The sequence below is a fragment of the Patiria miniata genome, unplaced genomic scaffold (assembly GCF_015706575.1).
Source record: "Patiria miniata isolate m_02_andy unplaced genomic scaffold, ASM1570657v1 HiC_scaffold_6, whole genome shotgun sequence".
NCBI classification, from domain to species: domain Eukaryota; kingdom Metazoa; phylum Echinodermata; class Asteroidea; order Valvatida; family Asterinidae; genus Patiria; species Patiria miniata.
The window spans coordinates 18,958,074-18,977,446 of NW_024037073.1; the positions used below are offsets into that span (position 1 = coordinate 18,958,074).

The 19,373-nt window shown below is 40.3% G+C and overlaps 1 protein-coding gene across 1 annotated transcript; it reads right to left on the reverse strand.

Moving 5' to 3' along the window:
* Window positions 1-6,442: 6,442 nt before the first annotated feature.
* LOC119742483 (flotillin-2-like) lies at window positions 6,443-18,987 on the reverse strand. The gene is made up of 9 exons (XM_038218423.1): window positions 18,778-18,987; window positions 17,212-17,293; window positions 16,605-16,819; window positions 15,383-15,615; window positions 12,426-12,545; window positions 11,293-11,507; window positions 10,285-10,468; window positions 9,771-9,914; window positions 6,443-8,874 (listed from the first exon to the last, which is right to left on the reverse strand). Exons 1-9 carry the CDS (start codon window positions 18,824-18,826, stop codon window positions 8,845-8,847), a joined length of 1,272 nt encoding a protein of 423 aa, XP_038074351.1. The 5' UTR covers window positions 18,827-18,987; the 3' UTR covers window positions 6,443-8,844.
* Between the last annotated feature and the right edge of the window lie 386 nt (window positions 18,988-19,373).

Here is a 19,373-nt window from a genome sequence, read left to right on the forward strand (position 1 = left end):
GCTAAGGCCAAAAAAAAAAAGTCTCCGGTTTCTGGTATGCGCGCGCGTCGCCGCAGCCATGCGCGTCGGCAAAATGAAAAAGTTTTTTTTCAATACAAGATGATGTCTCAAAACCGCCAAACTCACTGATTTGACTGGAATTCTGCTGCTGCACAATTTTAACGTGTTTTTAGATGGGGTTATGATCGAGAATAAGCTTTATGTGGCCTCTCTGGACTCCCATATATTTGCACTAAGTTTAGTCGGGCACCATTTGCAGTCATCAGCCGACATTTGAAGCCAAAAAAAAAAAAAAAAACAGGTTAAAAAAAAAAAAAAAGCCGCGTCGCCGCACCACTTTTGGGGCAAGCTCCATACCAGAAACCGGAGACTTTTTTTTTGTGCCTAAGCACTTAGTTTATGTACGGGTTTTAACATTTTCCTTCCTAGTGGAACATCTTCAGATTGTAAAGACTTATATTATACATTGTGTTTACTCACTAAAGAATCAGTGAAACCATAGAGTGCTCAAGGGGTTTCGAATGCTACAGTGAGTAATAGGCAGGGCGGTTTTGGGCGCTACAGTGACTTAAGGGTTCAAATCGAGCTGTATTTTGTTAAGGAAAATTCATGCCTTTTGAAATGGAAATGTTCACAGGAAAATCACAGGTTTTGTCACAGAATACTTGTGCATTTTTTAAGTTAAAAGTCATGCATTCTCCAAACTAGATTCTTGTTGAAAAAAAACTGCGGAAGCTAATAGGGTTAAAAAGATTTATAAAAAATAAAAAATTTAAAACAAAAACAGAAAAGGAAGATTTTGTAATCTATTCAGCCAGGAATCTAATTTTGTACCTCACAAGATGTTATGGTTACAATCTTGTTTTTGCCCAAAGAAAATTAATTCTGGGCTTAGCAAATTGAAGGGCTTTACAGATGAGAAACATTCACAAATTATGCACAATACAAAGAGAAGAAATGGCATGTTTGTGACCAAAAGTCCTGTCATATGTAGACTTTGTAAATACTTGTACAAAAGCAAAAGAGCCAGTCTAAATGTAGATATTTTATATAAAATGTTTATCATTTCATAAAGATCTTAGATATAACATTGATTTAGTTTTTTACAACTCTTAGACATTGTATTAGTAGTATGAAAAAGCATGTTTATTCAGCGCGTTCGATTACTACCCCCACGCTTACTCGTGCAAGCAGCTGCGTTCAATTTAACTCTCGCGTGACTTCTGGCGCTTACTCCAGCCTGGCCCCAGTAACCGTCCCGCTGAGCCCGTTACTTGGGTAAGTATCCCACAATACAATGTGATAACGTGTCGGCTAAGTCTATAACGCTGCGGCGGTGGGGGATTGAAAAGTGTCTCAGCTTCACTTCACACTAGTACTAGACGACGGGAGGAAAGTTGAGTTAATTTTAAACATACTCGGCATTTCTTGTTCTGTATGGAAGAGCATGTACAGTGGCCACCATGGTTGCTTCCGATAGCTCGAATCCATCTTGCAAAGGGGATTTAATCACCACATGACCTCTTGACCCAGTCCGGTTGCGCATGTGCATCTATACCCAAGACGAAAGTACGGGTAAGCGCGAGGGGATTAATCGAAAGCGGTAATTGCGAGTAATGTAATTTCACGATAGCACACGAGCATGTTCAGGAATTGTGTTTGAGCTTGGGGAAGGGGTGGGTGCATTTTTGCTAAAACCCACTGCCCCTATCCAAGAGTGTTGGTGGCACTGGCAGCAAATAATCTTACCCACATTTTCTGAAGGAAACAGACAGCATTGTGGGAAACCCGCTACCATGGTCGAAGCACATGCATTGCCTGTACGTGTTTTACATAACCTCCGAGGACCGACACATAAAGGGAGAACAACAGATCCTTTCAGTCCTCAGGAGTTGGGTCCTTTGTTGAAAACGGTCCTCTATCGCACGGTTATGTGCTTAGTCTGTGGGAGAGTGTTATATTACAGGGACAAAGGGAAACACAAAGCGTTGTCCTCGAGAGTATAGTAAAACACGAATGACAAATGTGTGCCCATGTTTGTGGTGGTTATGACCAAGTGCAAAGGTGCTTATTAATTAATAAAATGTCTTCACACCATATATCATGTGGTGGCGCTGTTCATTGTATTCCCATGTACAAATTGCACATATTTAAGATATGCGTTCATTCCTTTCGTATTTTACAATAAAATAATGATTTAAAAGTGATGTCTTTGGTAATGTTTGCTCAGTCATCCATGACAATGACGTAATAAATGTAATATTTGATAGAGGATGTCCTGGCCTTTTTCTAAAAATTTAAATTTAAAACTCAGGATCTACACCCTGTAAAAACATTTTGGAGAATTGACTTTTCAAAAGTTCAAACAAAATTAGAGGGGGGGGGGACTAAAATTTAAAATTAAAAAAAAAAATCACACAAAATCAGTCCTCACAATTTTTTTTTTTTTTTTTTATTATTGCACTACAATGTGCATAAAATTACTAAAATCTCGGAAGTATATATAAACACATCAATTGGAGCTAGCTAAATGAAATCTATTGGATACATAATACAAGAAATGTATAAAAGACCACAATCATCAACAATTCCAACTTGACATTTCTTTCATAAAAATTCATATCTATTTTTTGAGACATTTAAAACCTTCAAGAAATTTCATTATGTGATGGGGTACTGTCAGATGACGAGAAAATACTTCAAGTTTTTGTTCATTTTAATAATGCACCTGGGACAAAAAGCCATGTATATTGTGAATGAAAATATAAGTTTGAGACCAAAAAGTCCTCAAAAATATGTACGATTGTAAAAAAGAGCTCTTACCAATTTCATGGACCCACTAAAACCGAAAATATTGCATGACAAATGTTTGTGCAGCCAAAAATACCGCATGGCAAATTTTTGTGCTGCCAAAAATATTGCATGGCAAATTTGTGTACAGCAACATATATTGCATGGCAAAATTGTGTGCAGCAAAAAATATTGCATGGCAAAATTTTGTGCTGCAAAAAAATATTGCATGGCAAATTTTGTAAAGCAAAAAATATTGCATGGCAAATTTTTGTGCAGCAAAAAAATATTGCCCGGCAAATTTGTGTGCAGCGAGAAGTAATAGACACTGCATGGCATATTTATTGGTAGCCAGTTTTGTTATGCACAAATTTTCAGTGCTTAGCAGTTCCATGTAATTTGGCCCAGGTTTTAGCTTAATTTCTTACATAAGCAGCATTCATCCAAACGAACAACAATGTGATGTTAAGAAAAAAAACGATAATATCATTGCATTGTCGATGTTACATGTACAGAAATCAACATTTCCAATATGTGGCAATTTTAATTCAACAAACCATCGGTACAAGAGTTTCTCTCCCTAAAGCAAAAGTACTACGAAATTGAAACTGATTTAGATAAAAGATTCCACAATAAAGCAATTTCAGCAAACAAGCCCATCACGTGATTATTAATTATTAAGCAAAAGACAGATTTCAATGATACGACAAAAAGACTATTTTCTTATTTAAAACAAAAAAGCTGCAGCTATAGAAACAGATTTCATTTACAAAGAATTAACTGATTAATAAAAATCATCTAGAAGGATAGCACAAGATATTTCTGTGAACAAGCGTTTATCATGGCACATTTTCGACGAATGAACTTGTTCTCAGTTTTCAATTTATCAATCCCTGAAAAAAAAAACCATGAATACCACACTGTCATTTTAATATTTAAACCACCATTTGATATGCAAACAAACCATTTGACATGATTGACTATACAGTGGCTGGCAGTAAGCATGTAAGCATTTTTTTTAATAATAATATTGTGATTCAGAATTTTGTGAACATAATCCATCAAGAAAAAAGTGTGCCAACAACAATTGACTGCTTTTCCCTGCACTATGTACAAATAGAATAAAAACCAAAGTTTGATAGGTGGTTACAATAGGCCTGAGACCTAATGACGTCATGCTTTGTTTACATGTGCGCTTTCCAAAAAATGGTAGACGGTCCCTACTTCGTCTGGCGTCCCGACTTCGCTCCCATAGGAAAGCCATATGTAAACAAAGCTATTACACCATTAGATTTTAGGTCTATTGAGCCTATTCAATGCAAGAAACAACTACGAATTGAACATTTTGGGGAACAATATTTTAGATGACATCCATAATTGTACTCTAACGAATCATCTGCTAGACTTGAAATCAAGTCGTTAATTGGACGGGTTCAGTTCGGCCACCGCACACAGATGTGGATAGATACAACATACCGTCCTGGGCTATACAGGCAGCGCGCAGCATGGCACTTACTTGCAGGGACGCTTTGTGCATCCTCTGCCCCAATAAGCGCGTAGGTAGATACCAATGAGACATGTTGTGGCCAGCAAAGGATACACACGATACATGGCGCCGTGCTAGTAAATATTGGGAGTGCCGACAGACAAAACACAACTGTCTAGCGACTTGTCCTGAAGTCTAATCGTCAGTCTATATACGGCACATAAAACAATACAAAATTAATACTGATAAAGCACAAATAAGATTAAATCATCATATATGAGAGTTAACTACTCTACAAAATACAGTTAGGCCGCTAAAATTATTGTGATGGTACAGCAACTGAAATCACTGTAACTGAAATCAAGGAAGCAGTACTCGGCGATAAATTAAGTCAATGGAAGAAATGAACACGAAACAAATACAATTATTACAATTCGAATGTCTACCACAGTATCGATGTTGTATAATATGACTATCATGACCTTCAAATATTTGTCGAAACGTAACATACCCTGTTAATAAATAAAAGTAATTTTTGAAAGTGTTATGAATGCAAGACCCCTTGTACAATCTATTGATGTGTGCTTGAAGTATTCTTAAGTTGGTTTGAATACCCAAGTCTTGTTCCCCGACCAAACAAACTTGTTTTGTGTACAAGTCTCCTGTAAGCGCCACTTCCTCATACACACGGGACATGGGCAAAAGGTTAATGCGTGCATACATGAACATAAACTTTATCTATGAGCCTAACACATGAACGTACATAAAAACAGGTTTGTGTACAGATTCATTTTATGCCACATTTTCTACGTATTATTGTTTAATTAAGACCATTTACAAATACATGCATCACAATCATTACCGACACTGAAATTATCTACTAATGCATGACGTGGTGGACACTGTATTAAAAAAACACTTTTGGCATTTTTACATGCTTGGAACACATATTTGCATTTTGTACAGCATTTAAAGATACAGCACGAAAACAACCTACCGCCGTCAGAATTGTGGTTTCCGTGACCAGAGTGCAAACAGGTGTGCTTACACGACGGTATCAAACAAGCCGGGTAGATGTGATGTCCCTGGGCAAGCTACATGATAGTAACTTGTTTGTCCCTGCCCAGGGTAGACAGGAATCAGTATCCAGACTAAAAGGTCTCTCAGAGACGGCCATTTCCGCCGTAGAACTGCGACTGAGTATTTTACGCAATCAAGCACGCATTGCGCAGTGTTGAAAATGTTCCAAACATGCATGCCTGTTGCTCGAAATGTGTTCAAAATACGACACAGCCGATGCGCGTTATGCAAGTTGACGCTCAAAATGCCGATGCGCGTGGCTGGTCTGTAGGAAATGACGTCATCTGAGAGAGAACTATCCAGGCACGCTGTCAACTCTATCACGAAGGCCCCCTTCAATGGGGAATGCATTGTGCTAGCTATTGTTCAGATAATCCGTCACAGGTCAAGTTGCTTTGTACAATAGTATGCACAATGCTGTCGCCATTGAAGGGGGCCTCCGTGAAAGTATAGTGCCAGTGTGCTTGGAATGGACGTCCATAGACAAATCCGGAGAACAAAATCAGAAGCACCAGGTTCGCGCTCAAGTCGCACGCATTCTAAAATGCAAGGCGCGCGCGCATTTTGGTAACCCAATTGGGGGTAGGAGAACTGAGTGCGTGTGTACTGCCTGAGCGCGACTCGCGCAAGCATGGTGCCACCTCAGAAAATGGCTGTCACCAGATTAGTCAACGATGTTGAGACTTTGTGTTCAAAGGTTTACAAGTTACAAGCAAAACATTTTTCCACCGATATGATTAGTTGTGAATCATACTGTCTTTTTAACAAATGTCAAAACAGTGACAGATACGCATGCTTAGTTATTCACAAATTACAAGTACTTAATTTTACAACCAACATTCATTACGTTACTCACATTTACATCTATTGTAGTAATAGAAAGCTCGCTTTGATCAGAATGCCAGATCAAGGCCCAGATTCATGGAACCGCTAAGCAGAAGGGACTTACTGCTTAGCAAAGTCCTGAGCTGAGCCGAAATCAATTTAGAATCAAACACAGGTAATCTTGTACCAAATACTCGAAAATTTAATCATCACCAAATATTCAATCATCCCACCGGATTTCCATGTGCTTTTTTTTTTCCGATATGAATTCTCAAAAAAAATGTGAGCAGGTCTCGAAAAGATGAAGAGAAATGCCTCCTGATCTCATTTTAATCGTAGAAGGTTGCATATTTGAAATCTTATATTCTAAATCCGCTAGTCAGCTACATGTACATCAACAACATATTGATACATGCATGATGTCCTTAATATTTCTTAAGTTCACCGTTCACATATATCCTGATCAGTGGCCTATTTAATTCCCGATCAATGCACGCAAATTTCAACCAGGTCGTGCAATTTCCGAGTGGTGCATGCCGTTTTGGCTTGCACATGTAAAACTTTGTCTGGTGTGTTTTGAATATTTGAATATTCGATAGAATCCAATTTCAATTCATCAGATACTGAATTGTTCATAAATGCACAACCCTTGTGACGTTTTGGCTAGTAACGCTAGTCTGTTTAGCGAACTGTTTCTGTTCTTAGCAGGGCTTCATGGCTCTGCTAACCGTAAGCGGAAAAATCCCTGCTTACGGTTACGGTAGCTTACAGTATTTAAGCATATTTCACCGGTTAAGTGAGAAATTTTGGCTTTTGCGCATGTTGTGAACTAAGGATTCGCTGCTTACAAAGTTAGCACAGAAATTCTCTGCTGGCGCTGTTAGCACATAATGGTGATCGTAAGCGCGGAATTCTATGGTTACTATAGCAATGAAAATGGGCCCAGTGCTCCATCAAAATTGGCCAACACATACTGTCACTACACGGAACAACTTCAGCAACACATTGAAAATCGGTTTAGAAATGAAATGGAAATAAAGTGCATGTACTGTGGAATTTTTTTTTAAGCGACCAAAAAAGCTGAAAGTATCTCAGGTGCACATCGGCACTTATAATGGAACTGCTTGCTAAAAATGAAGATTGCACCTATGTACATAATTAAGGCCCGACGAATAAAATCCTTGTTTACCCGAGATTTGGATAGAAAGAAAACTTGAATTTAGGTTTTAACTTTTTAGATACGGCTAAACACTCAATAATAAGTGATTGTTTTATACATATTACGATATATCAATTGTCACAGTAACATATTGTATATATACAAGTGGTTAAAATAATATAAAATGAGGATGTCTATTTGCCAGGCATGTCATTGTCCAATTTTCTCATAAATTCAATAATTCATGATTTGGAGGACCAGGGCCAACTTTCACGCTGCCTCAAAGCAGAAAACGGTGCTTAGCAAATGTTCTTGCTTAATACAAATCTGCAGGAAACCAGTTACATCTGTTAGTAACTGCATGACATCTTGACTGGTAACCTAGTTGTGCTAAGCAAACATGTTCTTGGCTTAGCAGATTCCTACTATTAGTAGCCCCGGAAAAATACGCCCCTGATATTGAACGTTTGCATTTTGTATTTTTTTTTACTCTGCAAAAGTGAACAACAAATCTTCACAATTTTAAAAAATTACCTATCAAAATACAATTTTCACTCTAAATTTTAAAAATTTTACAACCATCAATCCTTATTTTTTAATTGATTTTTTAACGCTAAAATTTTATTTACTTTCAAATTCAGAAATGTATAAGGTTCATTTTTTCACCTCTTCTGACAGCCTGGCAAATAGACAACCAGAAAACTATCGGTCCACAATTGGTCTCACTCAGTACTAACTTCACTACTTACAAACCAAAAGAAAACAATTTCTCTTGAATCATTATGTTTGCACAACACTCTGGGTTGAAGGGTCAGAAATACTACAGAATAAAAGGCAGCATAGTGATATTGACTCCACTTGCAAACAAGAGAGGGCGCTCTTTCAACAAGTACCATTATCCTGTAGGAAGGAAACTTGCACTTAGTTGGGTACCATTTGCTATCTTTAACAATATACTAAGGAAGGGTGGATGACTGGTTCCCTGGTTCCCAGCTTCTGTGTTATTGTTGCTGAATAATTATGGAGGTGGGAACCAGTAATGAAGGTGGGAACCAGTTACGGAGGTGGGAACCAGTTATGGAAGCAGGAGCCAGCTATGGAGGCGGGAACCCGCTATGGAGATGGGAACCAGTGGAAATGATGTGTGAACACTAACCAAACAGATTGATTGCATCTGAACCGTATACTTATGCATTATATCCAAGATGGCACCCAAGTGGTCCTTCAAGCCTCTCTCATTTTCACCGTTGAGGGGGTACTTGTGCACGCGGAGTCCATTGGGAATCATACTACTCATCCTCGGCAGTCAAACCTGAGGTATGGAATTTATCTATTAACAAATTGGAGGGGGTCGGACATTTAAAGAAAGTTTGGTTTGTAATAGAGTAATGCACTTGACTTGTTTTTGTTCCTTGTCCTGTGGCTACTTCACCCTGCGTCTTTGATCAGCTGACAAGGTGTTGCACTGTCCGCACTCTGGATGAAGCAGGTGTCGTCGCACCGACTATTGGATTCCTGGAATCTTTTGCATCATCTGGTAAAGACCAAAAAAAAGGTTGAATATGATAAGGAAATTAATTATACTGATCAGGAAGCTCATGACAGAATGAATATAGGAAAATCAAAACGTTCCAAACGAACCTAGTAATTTCACACTCGTACTTCAAGTACTTTCTCAGCCTCAATTTCAGCTTCGACTGTATTTAGTTAGTCCGCATTTTGTTTGGAAAAGTGGGGTCAGGGAACCAGACTACAGGAACATGATTGTTTTTCTTGGTTTTTCCAGCATCTACAAACACAAATCTTCAAACAAGTCAGTGTAGCAATATTTGCTATAAAATACTAAACCCCCAAATCCATCCACTTCTGAAAATTACAGCAAAAGCAAATGTTGTTTAATATTCCCTTTAACATCTTATAAACTGGGTGCATTTTAATTATTTTAATGTTGAACAAAGACATTGACTAGGAGTGGGGTTCGAACCTGTGACCTTCCGATTGCTGTTCCGGTGTTCTACTGACTGAGCTATCTAGCCCTATGCCTAGTTGAGTGCCGGTACGGTAATCCACAGGTCACGGGTTCAAACCCTGCTCCAATCATGTTCTTTTTTCAACATTTAAAATTCTTATAAACAGGTGTGTGAGTGACCACTGATAAAAATAGCTGAAAACATCTGAAAAAGGTGTAAAAAGGCTGAACTTTGGAAATCTCCTATACTTTTGTGCACAGCAAGTGAGGGAAAAAGCTGAAAAAAAGCTGAATCCAAAACTAAAAAAAAAGAGCTGAAATCAGCTTCAAAGCTGAGATTTCACACCCCTGTATAAAAGAGTTGCCAAAGTTTGGACTTAAATGGCTCTAAGGGATTCTCCAGCCAAAGATGTAGGTTTCGTCAATCTCTCCAATGTTTTTGTTGTTGTTGTTATTTTTACCTTAGACAAGTCGGTGCCGGTCAAGGCCTGGACAGCCACTGGCAGAGAGCCCAGCAGCTTGGTGACCTCCGATGTGGTCCGGTCATCACCCAGGAGGACGACCTCATCAGTCTTGGCCAGTGGGGCGGCAATCTCAGCAGCAATCTAGGATAGAAATGGATTCAATCATTAATCTTTTAATCATGAATGAGAGAAAAACAACACAAGGTCCGGCCCAAGACCTTCACACAGTGCATCCTCCAAAATCAGCCACACATTTTTGCCACATAGTCTCAATCCTGCAAAATCCTCCATTTTGCAAAGAGGATTTTGGAGGATTTGGGAAGGTCAGAGTTGATGGCTCATACACAGTGGGACACATTACATCCATCAGACCTAAGTTTTTGTTTTTGGCAGGCTTGTTCTAGTTAACATTTTTGATCTCAGTCTTCCAGGAACCAGACCAAAATGACCGCCAAGTAAGGAAACAACTGGTAAGAAACCCTGACTTCGTCATGCATAATGTCAATAGTACCTTTGGCAGGGATTCCAGCACCAGACTCATCTTGGCAGCGTCTCCATACTGCTTGTAGGCTGCTGCCTTCATCCTCATGCGTTCAGCCTCAGCCTTGCCGATGGCTTCGATAGATGTGGCCTCAGCATGACCCACTTTCTTGATCTTTTCGGCGTCGCCTCTGGCTGCCAACACGGTCCGTGTTCTAGTGGATTAAGAAGAAGAGGGGACTATTCAATCAAATGGGAACAGCAGAATTTTTTCGCTTTGGGGTTTTTTTTGGGGAGGGGGGGCACCGATCATGGGCATCGCCAGGATTTTTTCTAGAGGGGGGCAAAAAATTGTTTTGCCAAAAATGCTTGCATTTCTCAACATATTCTCGATTTATCAGTTTTAGAGGGGGGCAGGGACATTTTGCCCCCCCCCCCCCAACTCATTAAATTTGCACAACTTTGACTTCGCGCCTCTTTTTGTTTTCTTTTTTCTCCTTCTTCTTCTTTTTTTTTTTTGGTTGCTTTTCCAGGGGGGGTGGGGGGCAAGTGCCCCACCTTGCCCCCTCCTCGCTACGCCCATGGCACCGATTTGCCACTTCACCAGTTAATGGAACCGAATTGACATACATGTATTTCACATTTTGAAACAGAACTCAGCTTTTGGGGAAACACTATGAAGTGTGCAAAAAAAGACAAACAAAACATATACAAATTAAATAGTTCCATTAACAATTTCAATAGCACTCCGCACTAATGACGTCAATTTTGCTCCGCGCCGTACGCGCGCATACTCAGACAAACTTTTGAACAATCACGCGCGCACTGGCCGCATACATTCGCATAGAAACGGTGCTGCAAGCGTGCGCGTAATCTTCACGCAAGAAGCTCGTACAGCATGTTTGTCTGAGATCCGGGTACTTGCTTCTATCTTTAACATGAGTGCTGAGTGCTATTCCATTGTAAAAATTTGTAACAAAAATGTCAAGAGCGCCCTCTAGTGAGGCTACTCTGCCCAATGTCACCTCCGACCCCTCACCTTTCACCATGAGCGATGGTCTCCACCTTGTAGGACTCAGCCTCGGCTGGCCGCTTGATGGTAGCCACCAGTTCACGCTCCTTGCGTTCGATCTCTTTCTCCTCGATGTCGATGAGTTTTCTCCGTTCCACGACCTCGATTTCGATTTCCTCACTACGGATCAGCTGTTTGACCTTGGCGGCCTGAAGCTCATAGGCCAGCTCAGCCTCGGCTTTCTGGATTGAAAGTCAGTCAATACAGGTGATAATGGGATTAAGGAGATCAATGCGATCAATACATTGATTTATGCGATCAGTACAGGCAACCAATGGAAAATATACTGTTCATCGATGGGAACAGCATAAGATATAGTGGAGACTCAAAAGTTGATCATTGGGATCAATACAAGTGAGCGTCTGGATTACGGTGATTAGTGGAATCAATATAAGTGGTAAGATAGATAAATATAAGTGACCAACAGGATCAATATGGGTGATCAATGGGATTAAAAGATCAATATAAGTAAACATATGTAATCAATCACAATATTACCAATACAACTGAGATCTATGGGATCAATACATTTAACCACAGGATTAATTGAGTGATCAATGGGATCAATACAAGTTATCAATGGGATGAATACCAGTTATCAATATGATCAATACAGGCGACTAAGGCCGATTTTAATCATGCGCGTCAACCTTCTTTTTTTTCTTCAAATTAACACGGATGCTACAACAGCGCCCTCTATTGCTGCGCCTCCTCAAATTTTTGTACCAAGGAACACCAGGGAATAGAAAAATTGCACCAAGGCAAATGATAAAGGGCACCAAGGCAAATTATGGAGGACACCAATGTATAATGAGGACACAAAAAAGCAAAATAGTACCCACCTTGTCTGTACAATACAAGCTTGAAAAAAAAAAAAAAAACACACACACACAAAAAAAACCTTGTCGCCGCATCAATTCCGGAACATCGGTCTGACCAGAGACCGACTATTTTTTTTTTGGCCTAATAGGATTATTCTGCATGCCCAATACTAATACCGAGTACTCATGCATCATTCACAGGATGCAGCAACGGACGGAAATGCAATATTTACTCCAAGACTTTACGTTCCACTACACCCTAAAAGTCACTTGACCCACCTTGGTGTTCACTTCAGCTTGGAAGCCGGCTTTGCTCATCTGAAACATACGGGCCGAGTCGGCAATCTTGGTGTCGGCGTCAAACTTGGTGTCCATCATGACCTTCTCGCATTCAGCTTCCTGCAGAACGTCGTGAATAAAGACAAGTGTCAACACTCTCAAACAGTGTCACTTTTGAAAAAAATTATCATGTCAAACAAAGTCAGTCTTCAACCGGTACGGCCCGGCAGGCCCGAGTTTATGTCCGGTGTCACGAACTCACTTCTCCGGCGTGCTAGCTTCTTCGAAAGGGAAATTTCGCTTCAACAGGCATGCAAAAAATTGCACAGTAATGTACATTTTCGTCAACTGTATTAGTGTGCCGAGTTCTTCGGGGTTGTACTGGTGTACGTAAGATCTTAGGATATTTGTATGCATGGTTATAGAGTACCAGTCCAATCCAGAATTTTTGTGGCGTGCACAACTCCCAATAACCAAAAATACTTGCAGTGCACATTTATTTTAAGCCGTGGTTGTAAAAAATAAAGACAAAATGGACCACGAACGAGCAAGGAACACGGACCAAGGAGTTCGTTCTTAATTATTCCTTCATGAACACACACACATGCATGACACTGGGAACACAAATCACAATGCTTGCAAGACCATGGAATGACTTGACGCACTCAAGTGTTACATAACACATTCTTGGGTGTCCCTCACTGTGTTATTAATGGCTTGGTAGACTTCAGAATACAGCCTGAGGAAAAGTAAGCACAGCGGACACATGAGCATGAATCGTGCTCATGTAACTGTAACGTGCTCAATTATCCGCCGAATCCACCCGGAGAAGCTAGCACGAGTGAGATGGTGACACCGGTTTCCGTGGCATGAAAATATTTCTATTCCCTCTGGAAGGAATGCCAGTCCATCACAGGTTACTCCACAGCTAATGCCGGTACCCATTTATACTCCTGGGTGGAGAGAGGCAAGTGGGGGTGAAGTGGCTTGCCCAAGGACACAACACATGGCCAGCAGCTGGATTTGAACCCCTGACCTTCTGATCATGAGACACGAACCCTAACCACTAGGCTATACTCCCCCAAATTCTTGCCAAAATTTCATAACATTTAATTGGGTTCCTAAAGATTGGCAGGGTTCCACAAGTGTGAATATGCCTAAACAATGACTATTATAAACTAGAGGTCTTGTCTGTTTGAGAACAGAACATATTTATAGGGTTTTTCCGCATTATGATTTTGTTGCTTTTTTTGGCAATGTGCAGTCATGTAAATGATAATTTCGTGTACAAAGTGCATTTAATGTAAACATTTTACTAGTAGCCAAGAAATGTAAAAGTTTAAACATTTATCAAAAATCCGTTTATAACGGCCTCTTGACATCATGTCGACTTTTGCATACCAGCAACATTATCTACCTTCCCACCAAAACTCATGTCAATCGCATCTACATGTACCCTTACATGTTTTAGTGGGGTTTTTTTAATCGCATTTTGAAGACGTCATGATGACGTCACACATTTTTCACATTTTTGTGCAAACATCTGACCTAACAAACCTATTACAAATTTAGCATGTTGCGATAATCTTAAAAATTTCAGAAATCTATATAAAATCATATGATGACGTCACCATGATGTCACCTCAATTTTCATCTATAACACAACCCTATCTATAAACAGACAAAGTTTCAATGCAATTAGACATTCAGTTCCCTAGATATAGGACTTCGAAAAAATACCTGAGGATTGGGAGTTAACCAATCTTTCTTTCCTAAACATGCAATTTCAGAAGGAAGTTTGGAAGAAAAAAAACTTCCCTTGCCGAATGTGACAAATATGCACAACTGGAGTAACCATTGATACTGAAACTGTCTTTTAAAAAGCCGAAGGAAAAAAAAACGTAGTGAAAGTGTTGTTTTGACTACACACACGGAACTTTCATCTTCGTTTTCAGCAGACTTAATGTACAGTATGATAATGAGGGGAATGAAACTTCTGTATTCTTTGGCCTCATTCAGGAAATTATCAGCCCTCTTGAGTTGTCTATGGTTTGTGTACTTGGTAAACCTGAACTTCCCTTTGATGTTCCGGGTTTTGGTTTCCTTTGTGTTTTTCCTGTTAACTCATGTGACTGCTTTCCTACCTTGTGATATGATTTGTAAAATGTTGGGGGATTTCGAAAGAATGAAGCATTGGCTACCTTCCACTAAACAAAATCAAGAAATATTGGGGGATTTTAGAGGTTTGAAGTAGCATTTTTATGTAGAGGCAGTTGGAAGATTATACAGGATTGAGGATGTAGGGCCACTGACGTTCTTTTCTTTACCAAAAAAAAACAGAACCAAAAAAAAACATACCTTTAGAAACAGATTTCAGCTGTGTGTACACACATAAAGCGATACAAAACTTTAGACATTAAATGAATTCTGTAAGGATATTTCATTTTCGAGTATTATATATTATGTACAACTGTGGGCATTTTCTGTTTTATTTAAATACTGTAAAAAAAATTGATCGACAGAAACTGTGCTCAATTGTTTTCAGTGTAACAGTGAATGTCCACTAAAACGGCATGCATGAGGAAGCAGGAAACAGATTTTCTTGCACAGTTTCAAGGTTGAAACGGAATTTAAAATTTTTTAAAGTGGAGAACAGACATTTTTTTCGAAAAGGGATATCAGGTATGTATCCTAGCCAAAAGGGTTGATTTGGTCAGCTTCACCCTAACTCCCTAGCATGATTTACTAGAAACCATACCCATCCTGGCAAATTCCAACACCATATGGGAAACTGCACACATTATTTTTGACTTTGATTCTGGAGGTGTGCCAACCCAATGTAAAAGAGGGTCAGTTTAGGGGTACTGTACCTGTACTGGACAGATTCCAACAAAACATGCCGTTTGGGGTTTGATGGGTTGAGTTCTGTTTTGCGACAACAAAATATGACCACTTACCCTGATTCCGGCATCCCTGTTGGCCTCAGCGACACCGATGTCCGCGTCTCTCTTGACCACGGCTGTCTGGGACTTGCCCAGAGAGCCCAGGTACTCCACCTTGTCGTACACGTCCTTGATGGTGAAACTCTCGATCTCCAGACCCATGCGGCCCACGTCGGGAGAAGCCACTTCACGTACCAGCTGGGCAAACTGGTCCCGGTCCTGGTAGATGGCCTCCACGGTCAGGGTACCTTGAATGGAAAGAAGTCGATAAGTTCTGTGGTTCCTTCTCCTAATCCTCCAAAATCCTCTTTGCAAAATGGAGGATGCACTGCGTCTAGGTCTTAGGCCGGACCTTGTGTTGTTTATGCTCAGCCGTGCATAAATTTAGGCCTAGATTACACTTGAAATCCTCCGCACTGCGCCAGGATGTCACTGGCTCTGCCTCAACATATTGACAGTGTATTGCTGGAGGATTTTGCAGGATTTAGGCAGTGGTAACCCCTCCAAGGGCCACATTCAAGAAATAACGGAGGATTTGGGAGGATTGAGGATGCAATTTGTGCATGATGAAGGCAGTTGGAGGATGTTGTAGGATTGAGGTTGCATCATACCAAAAATGCTAAGGGAATTAAGGTTAATCTATCAAACAAGATGGCGCTTGCCTAGTCCAGCTTGACTCAAAAGGGTTTGTTTAGCCTGTGTTAAAAGTATAGCAGGGAAAGTGGATGGAAATTTGGACTGTCTGTGACTGTTTAAATAGTAGGAAGGTTTATAAGGTTTTAAAGCCAAAGATTAGTATAGTATATTAACCCTAACCGCCCTGAATCCTTCAAAATCCTCTTTGCCAAAGTGCAAGAATTTGGAGGATTGAGGTTACATGGCAAAAGTGTGTTACTGATTTCGTAGGATGCAATTTGTCGAGGTCTTGGGCCGGACCTTGTGTTGATTTTGCTCAGCCATGCATCAATACCGGCCTGGATTATGCTTAAAATCCTCCGTACTGCTCCAGGATGTCACTGGCCAAGCCTCAACATATTGACAGTCACTGCCGCAGGATTTTGCAGGATTCAGGCAGTGGTCACCCCTCCACGGACCATATTCAAGAAATAATGGAGGAATTTGCAGGACTGAGGCTATATGCTATTTTTCCATGAGGCCAGTTGGAGGATTTTGCAGGATTGAGGTTACATCCTAGCAAAAAGGCCTAGGGAGTTAGGGTTATTATTGTGCAACCTACCCAAGATTGCCCTGAGGTGGCCCTCCAGCGTCTGCAGCACGACTTCCTTAATCTCTTCGGTCGACCGTCCCAGGAACTGCTCGCAGGCCTGGGCCAGCAGCCCTTCCTCCGTCATGACTTTGACCTGGGCTACGCCCGTCACCGTCAGGGGCACGCCCATGGAGGTCTCCACGTTCTCGCAGCGAGGATTCAATGTCATGACCTCCAAGGTTATCCTGCATAATATTCAATTCAATTCAAATTGTATTTTATCACAATCAGAATATTTATTCATTTTCCTATGTTCCTATGTGTAATTCATCAATCATACATGTACATGTACATCAGACATTACATGACAAACATGCAGTTTACTATCACACACAAAAAACATTCTTTTAGCCAGTTTGCATCGGAGGACGAGATAACACGTACTGACTGTGTTTATACACCTGGTTCACAGCCAAGGCTGACAGGTTTAAACGTCAAGATTGACTCGACTCGCCTCCGGGTGACATCTAAACACGCTAGTCCCTCGTGCCTTTTGTGTACAAACACAAAATCTGAAAAGTCTGTGGAGGCGGCCCTTGGCCTAATTGAACAACTTGCAAAGGCAATCCCTTCTCACCTCTGTACATCCGACACCAGCCACCAGGACCATGCATAGCCTCCAATGATATACTTCTTGTCGCCACTGCCACAGCAGCCACCTGAAACGAAAAACCAAAAACAACAAAATTACGTCTTAAGTAGCTTAAGACTGGAATTGAGGATGTCTTCAATGGCCCATACGTAATAAACCATAAACCTAATGTTGCTGCTAATACATGTATGTTTAACAAGATATCGTAGCTGTCTAGGCCTATATCATTATTTAACCCATTTTTTTGATGGGCACCATTTTTGAATGGAATAAGTGAAAAAGGGAGTAGACCCGTGAACGTGGCTATATACATAGCCACGCTTCGATCTACAGTAAAAAATACTCTATTGTGATCCACAGTTACTGTGATCCAGTGACCGTTCTAGCCGAATTTGGGCTAAATTCGACGGAATATTTGCATACAAAATGATTTGCACAGAAAATTCAGCAGAACATTTTTTCAGCAGAATTATGTAGATTGGTAATTCTGAAGGAAAAAGAAAAAGATTAGAGAAAAATAGCACATTTGGAAAGATTTCCATATACGAAGTTCACTCAACACCCTGTGTACAAACCCTATGAGATTGGACTGAAAAATTCTAAGTGTTTTCTAAGAAAATGCTTGTATTTTCTCACTGCTCAAATTGACTTTGATGACATGAAATTGCTATCTGGGGGCTTGTTAGTCAATACAGAGGAAAATTAGTGAACTTCGTATATGGAAATCTTTCCCAGCAATATAATACTGGGTGATTTGGCAGATTTTTGAAGTGGATTTAGCAGAATTTTAACATGGTATTACAGGTCATCCTGCCATGTAAGACGGGTAGTCGGTAACCAGTGGTGGGACTTCTAATGTTTGGCGTATGCGGAACTCGGGGTACCAGAGGCAGAGTATCATGCATGTCTTTGATTTTCCGATCGTTTTGAACACGTTCGTTGTGCCATATTTTTCATCAAATTTCTTGGCAATGACAGATCTAGATCCAATTCCAACACTTGCGTAAATTCACAGGAAGCCTAACAAGTAAGTGATTAACCTATAGGGCAGAATTATACGTGGTTATATGTCGCGGATCAAAAATTAAAATGATTTCGAGTGTATTTACGCGAGGACGGCCCGTGGCGTTGTTTATTACGCCACGTTCACGGGTCTAAAAAAGGGAGGTGTCCTAGTCCTACACCATTTAAAAACAAGCATGAGAAGAGTAAAATAATTCTTATATTTTGCGTTTTATTTGCTACACTGAGGTCTTAGAGTAGAACTTAGTTAGAAACTGGACGTCAGTGTAAATGCAGTGAACATTGTCACTGATGAAGCATCTGTATCTGTAGGTGTACGTTGCAAGAAACCAATTCTGGCATAAGAGCAACGGGCTCTTCATGCCCTCTTCACGGGCATGAAGAGGGCTTCCAACCTGGGACCCCCAACCTGGTAATACATGGGCGATCATTCGTGTAGGCTAGTGTAAACATTTTTACTCTAATTTGATCAAAGCAAAACAGGGGCCCTACACATCACGATCGCCGAATTTTCAATGAAAAACTTACCTGAAACAACCATTGCTTCATTGGGTCCAGTGGTATTAATGTTACCCATGGTGTTGTGAGGCAAAAAATCACTTCGGATAGAAATGTAGACCTGAAAATACAGAGTGCTTCAAGCACCGATGCAGTTTACGTGCGTTACGTTACCACCCAGAATTTTTCCACAACACACTATCAATGGGAAAACAAGCAAGATGGCCGACGTGATATAATTAATTTCTTTTCCTACTGCTCTCTTGGGCATACACCAGCAACAAAAAATCTATAATGTTTCAGAGTTTTAGCTCAAATAAAATTGTCCACTGTTTCTTTCAATCAATTGTCTATGGTGAGTATTAATATTTGTACATCAATTAGGCTTAAATCAATCAAATCAATGCATGTGATCCAGAGCATAAGTAGGAATAATGATTAATTTGTTGATCACGTGACGCAGGGTGCGACGCTCCGTGCATCGTCGTATAGGTTGCAATGAGGGAGTGTTTACTTTATACCTGGAATTATTCCACTATGTACAAAATTTTCCACTCAGTGAATCATCACCTCCAAGCACAAGTATTTATCGCGTACGTAACACAAGGAGGAAACCCCAGAGTTTT

What these genes read in the sequence shown, in the direction of transcription:
- LOC119742483 (XM_038218423.1), bottom strand. Translation starts at nt 18,826, where the DNA reads ATGGGTAACATTAATACCACTGGACCCAATGAAGCAATGGTTGTTTCA. An exon ending in ACCATCGCTCATGGTGAAAG is followed by an intron (nt 10,469 to 11,292) that starts GTGAGGGGTCGG and finishes TTAATCCACTAG; the next exon opens with AACACGGACCGTGTTGGCAG. An exon ending in CCGGCACCGACTTGTCTAAG is followed by an intron (nt 8,875 to 9,770) that starts GTAAAAATAACA and finishes GGTCTTTACCAG; the next exon opens with ATGATGCAAAAGATTCCAGG.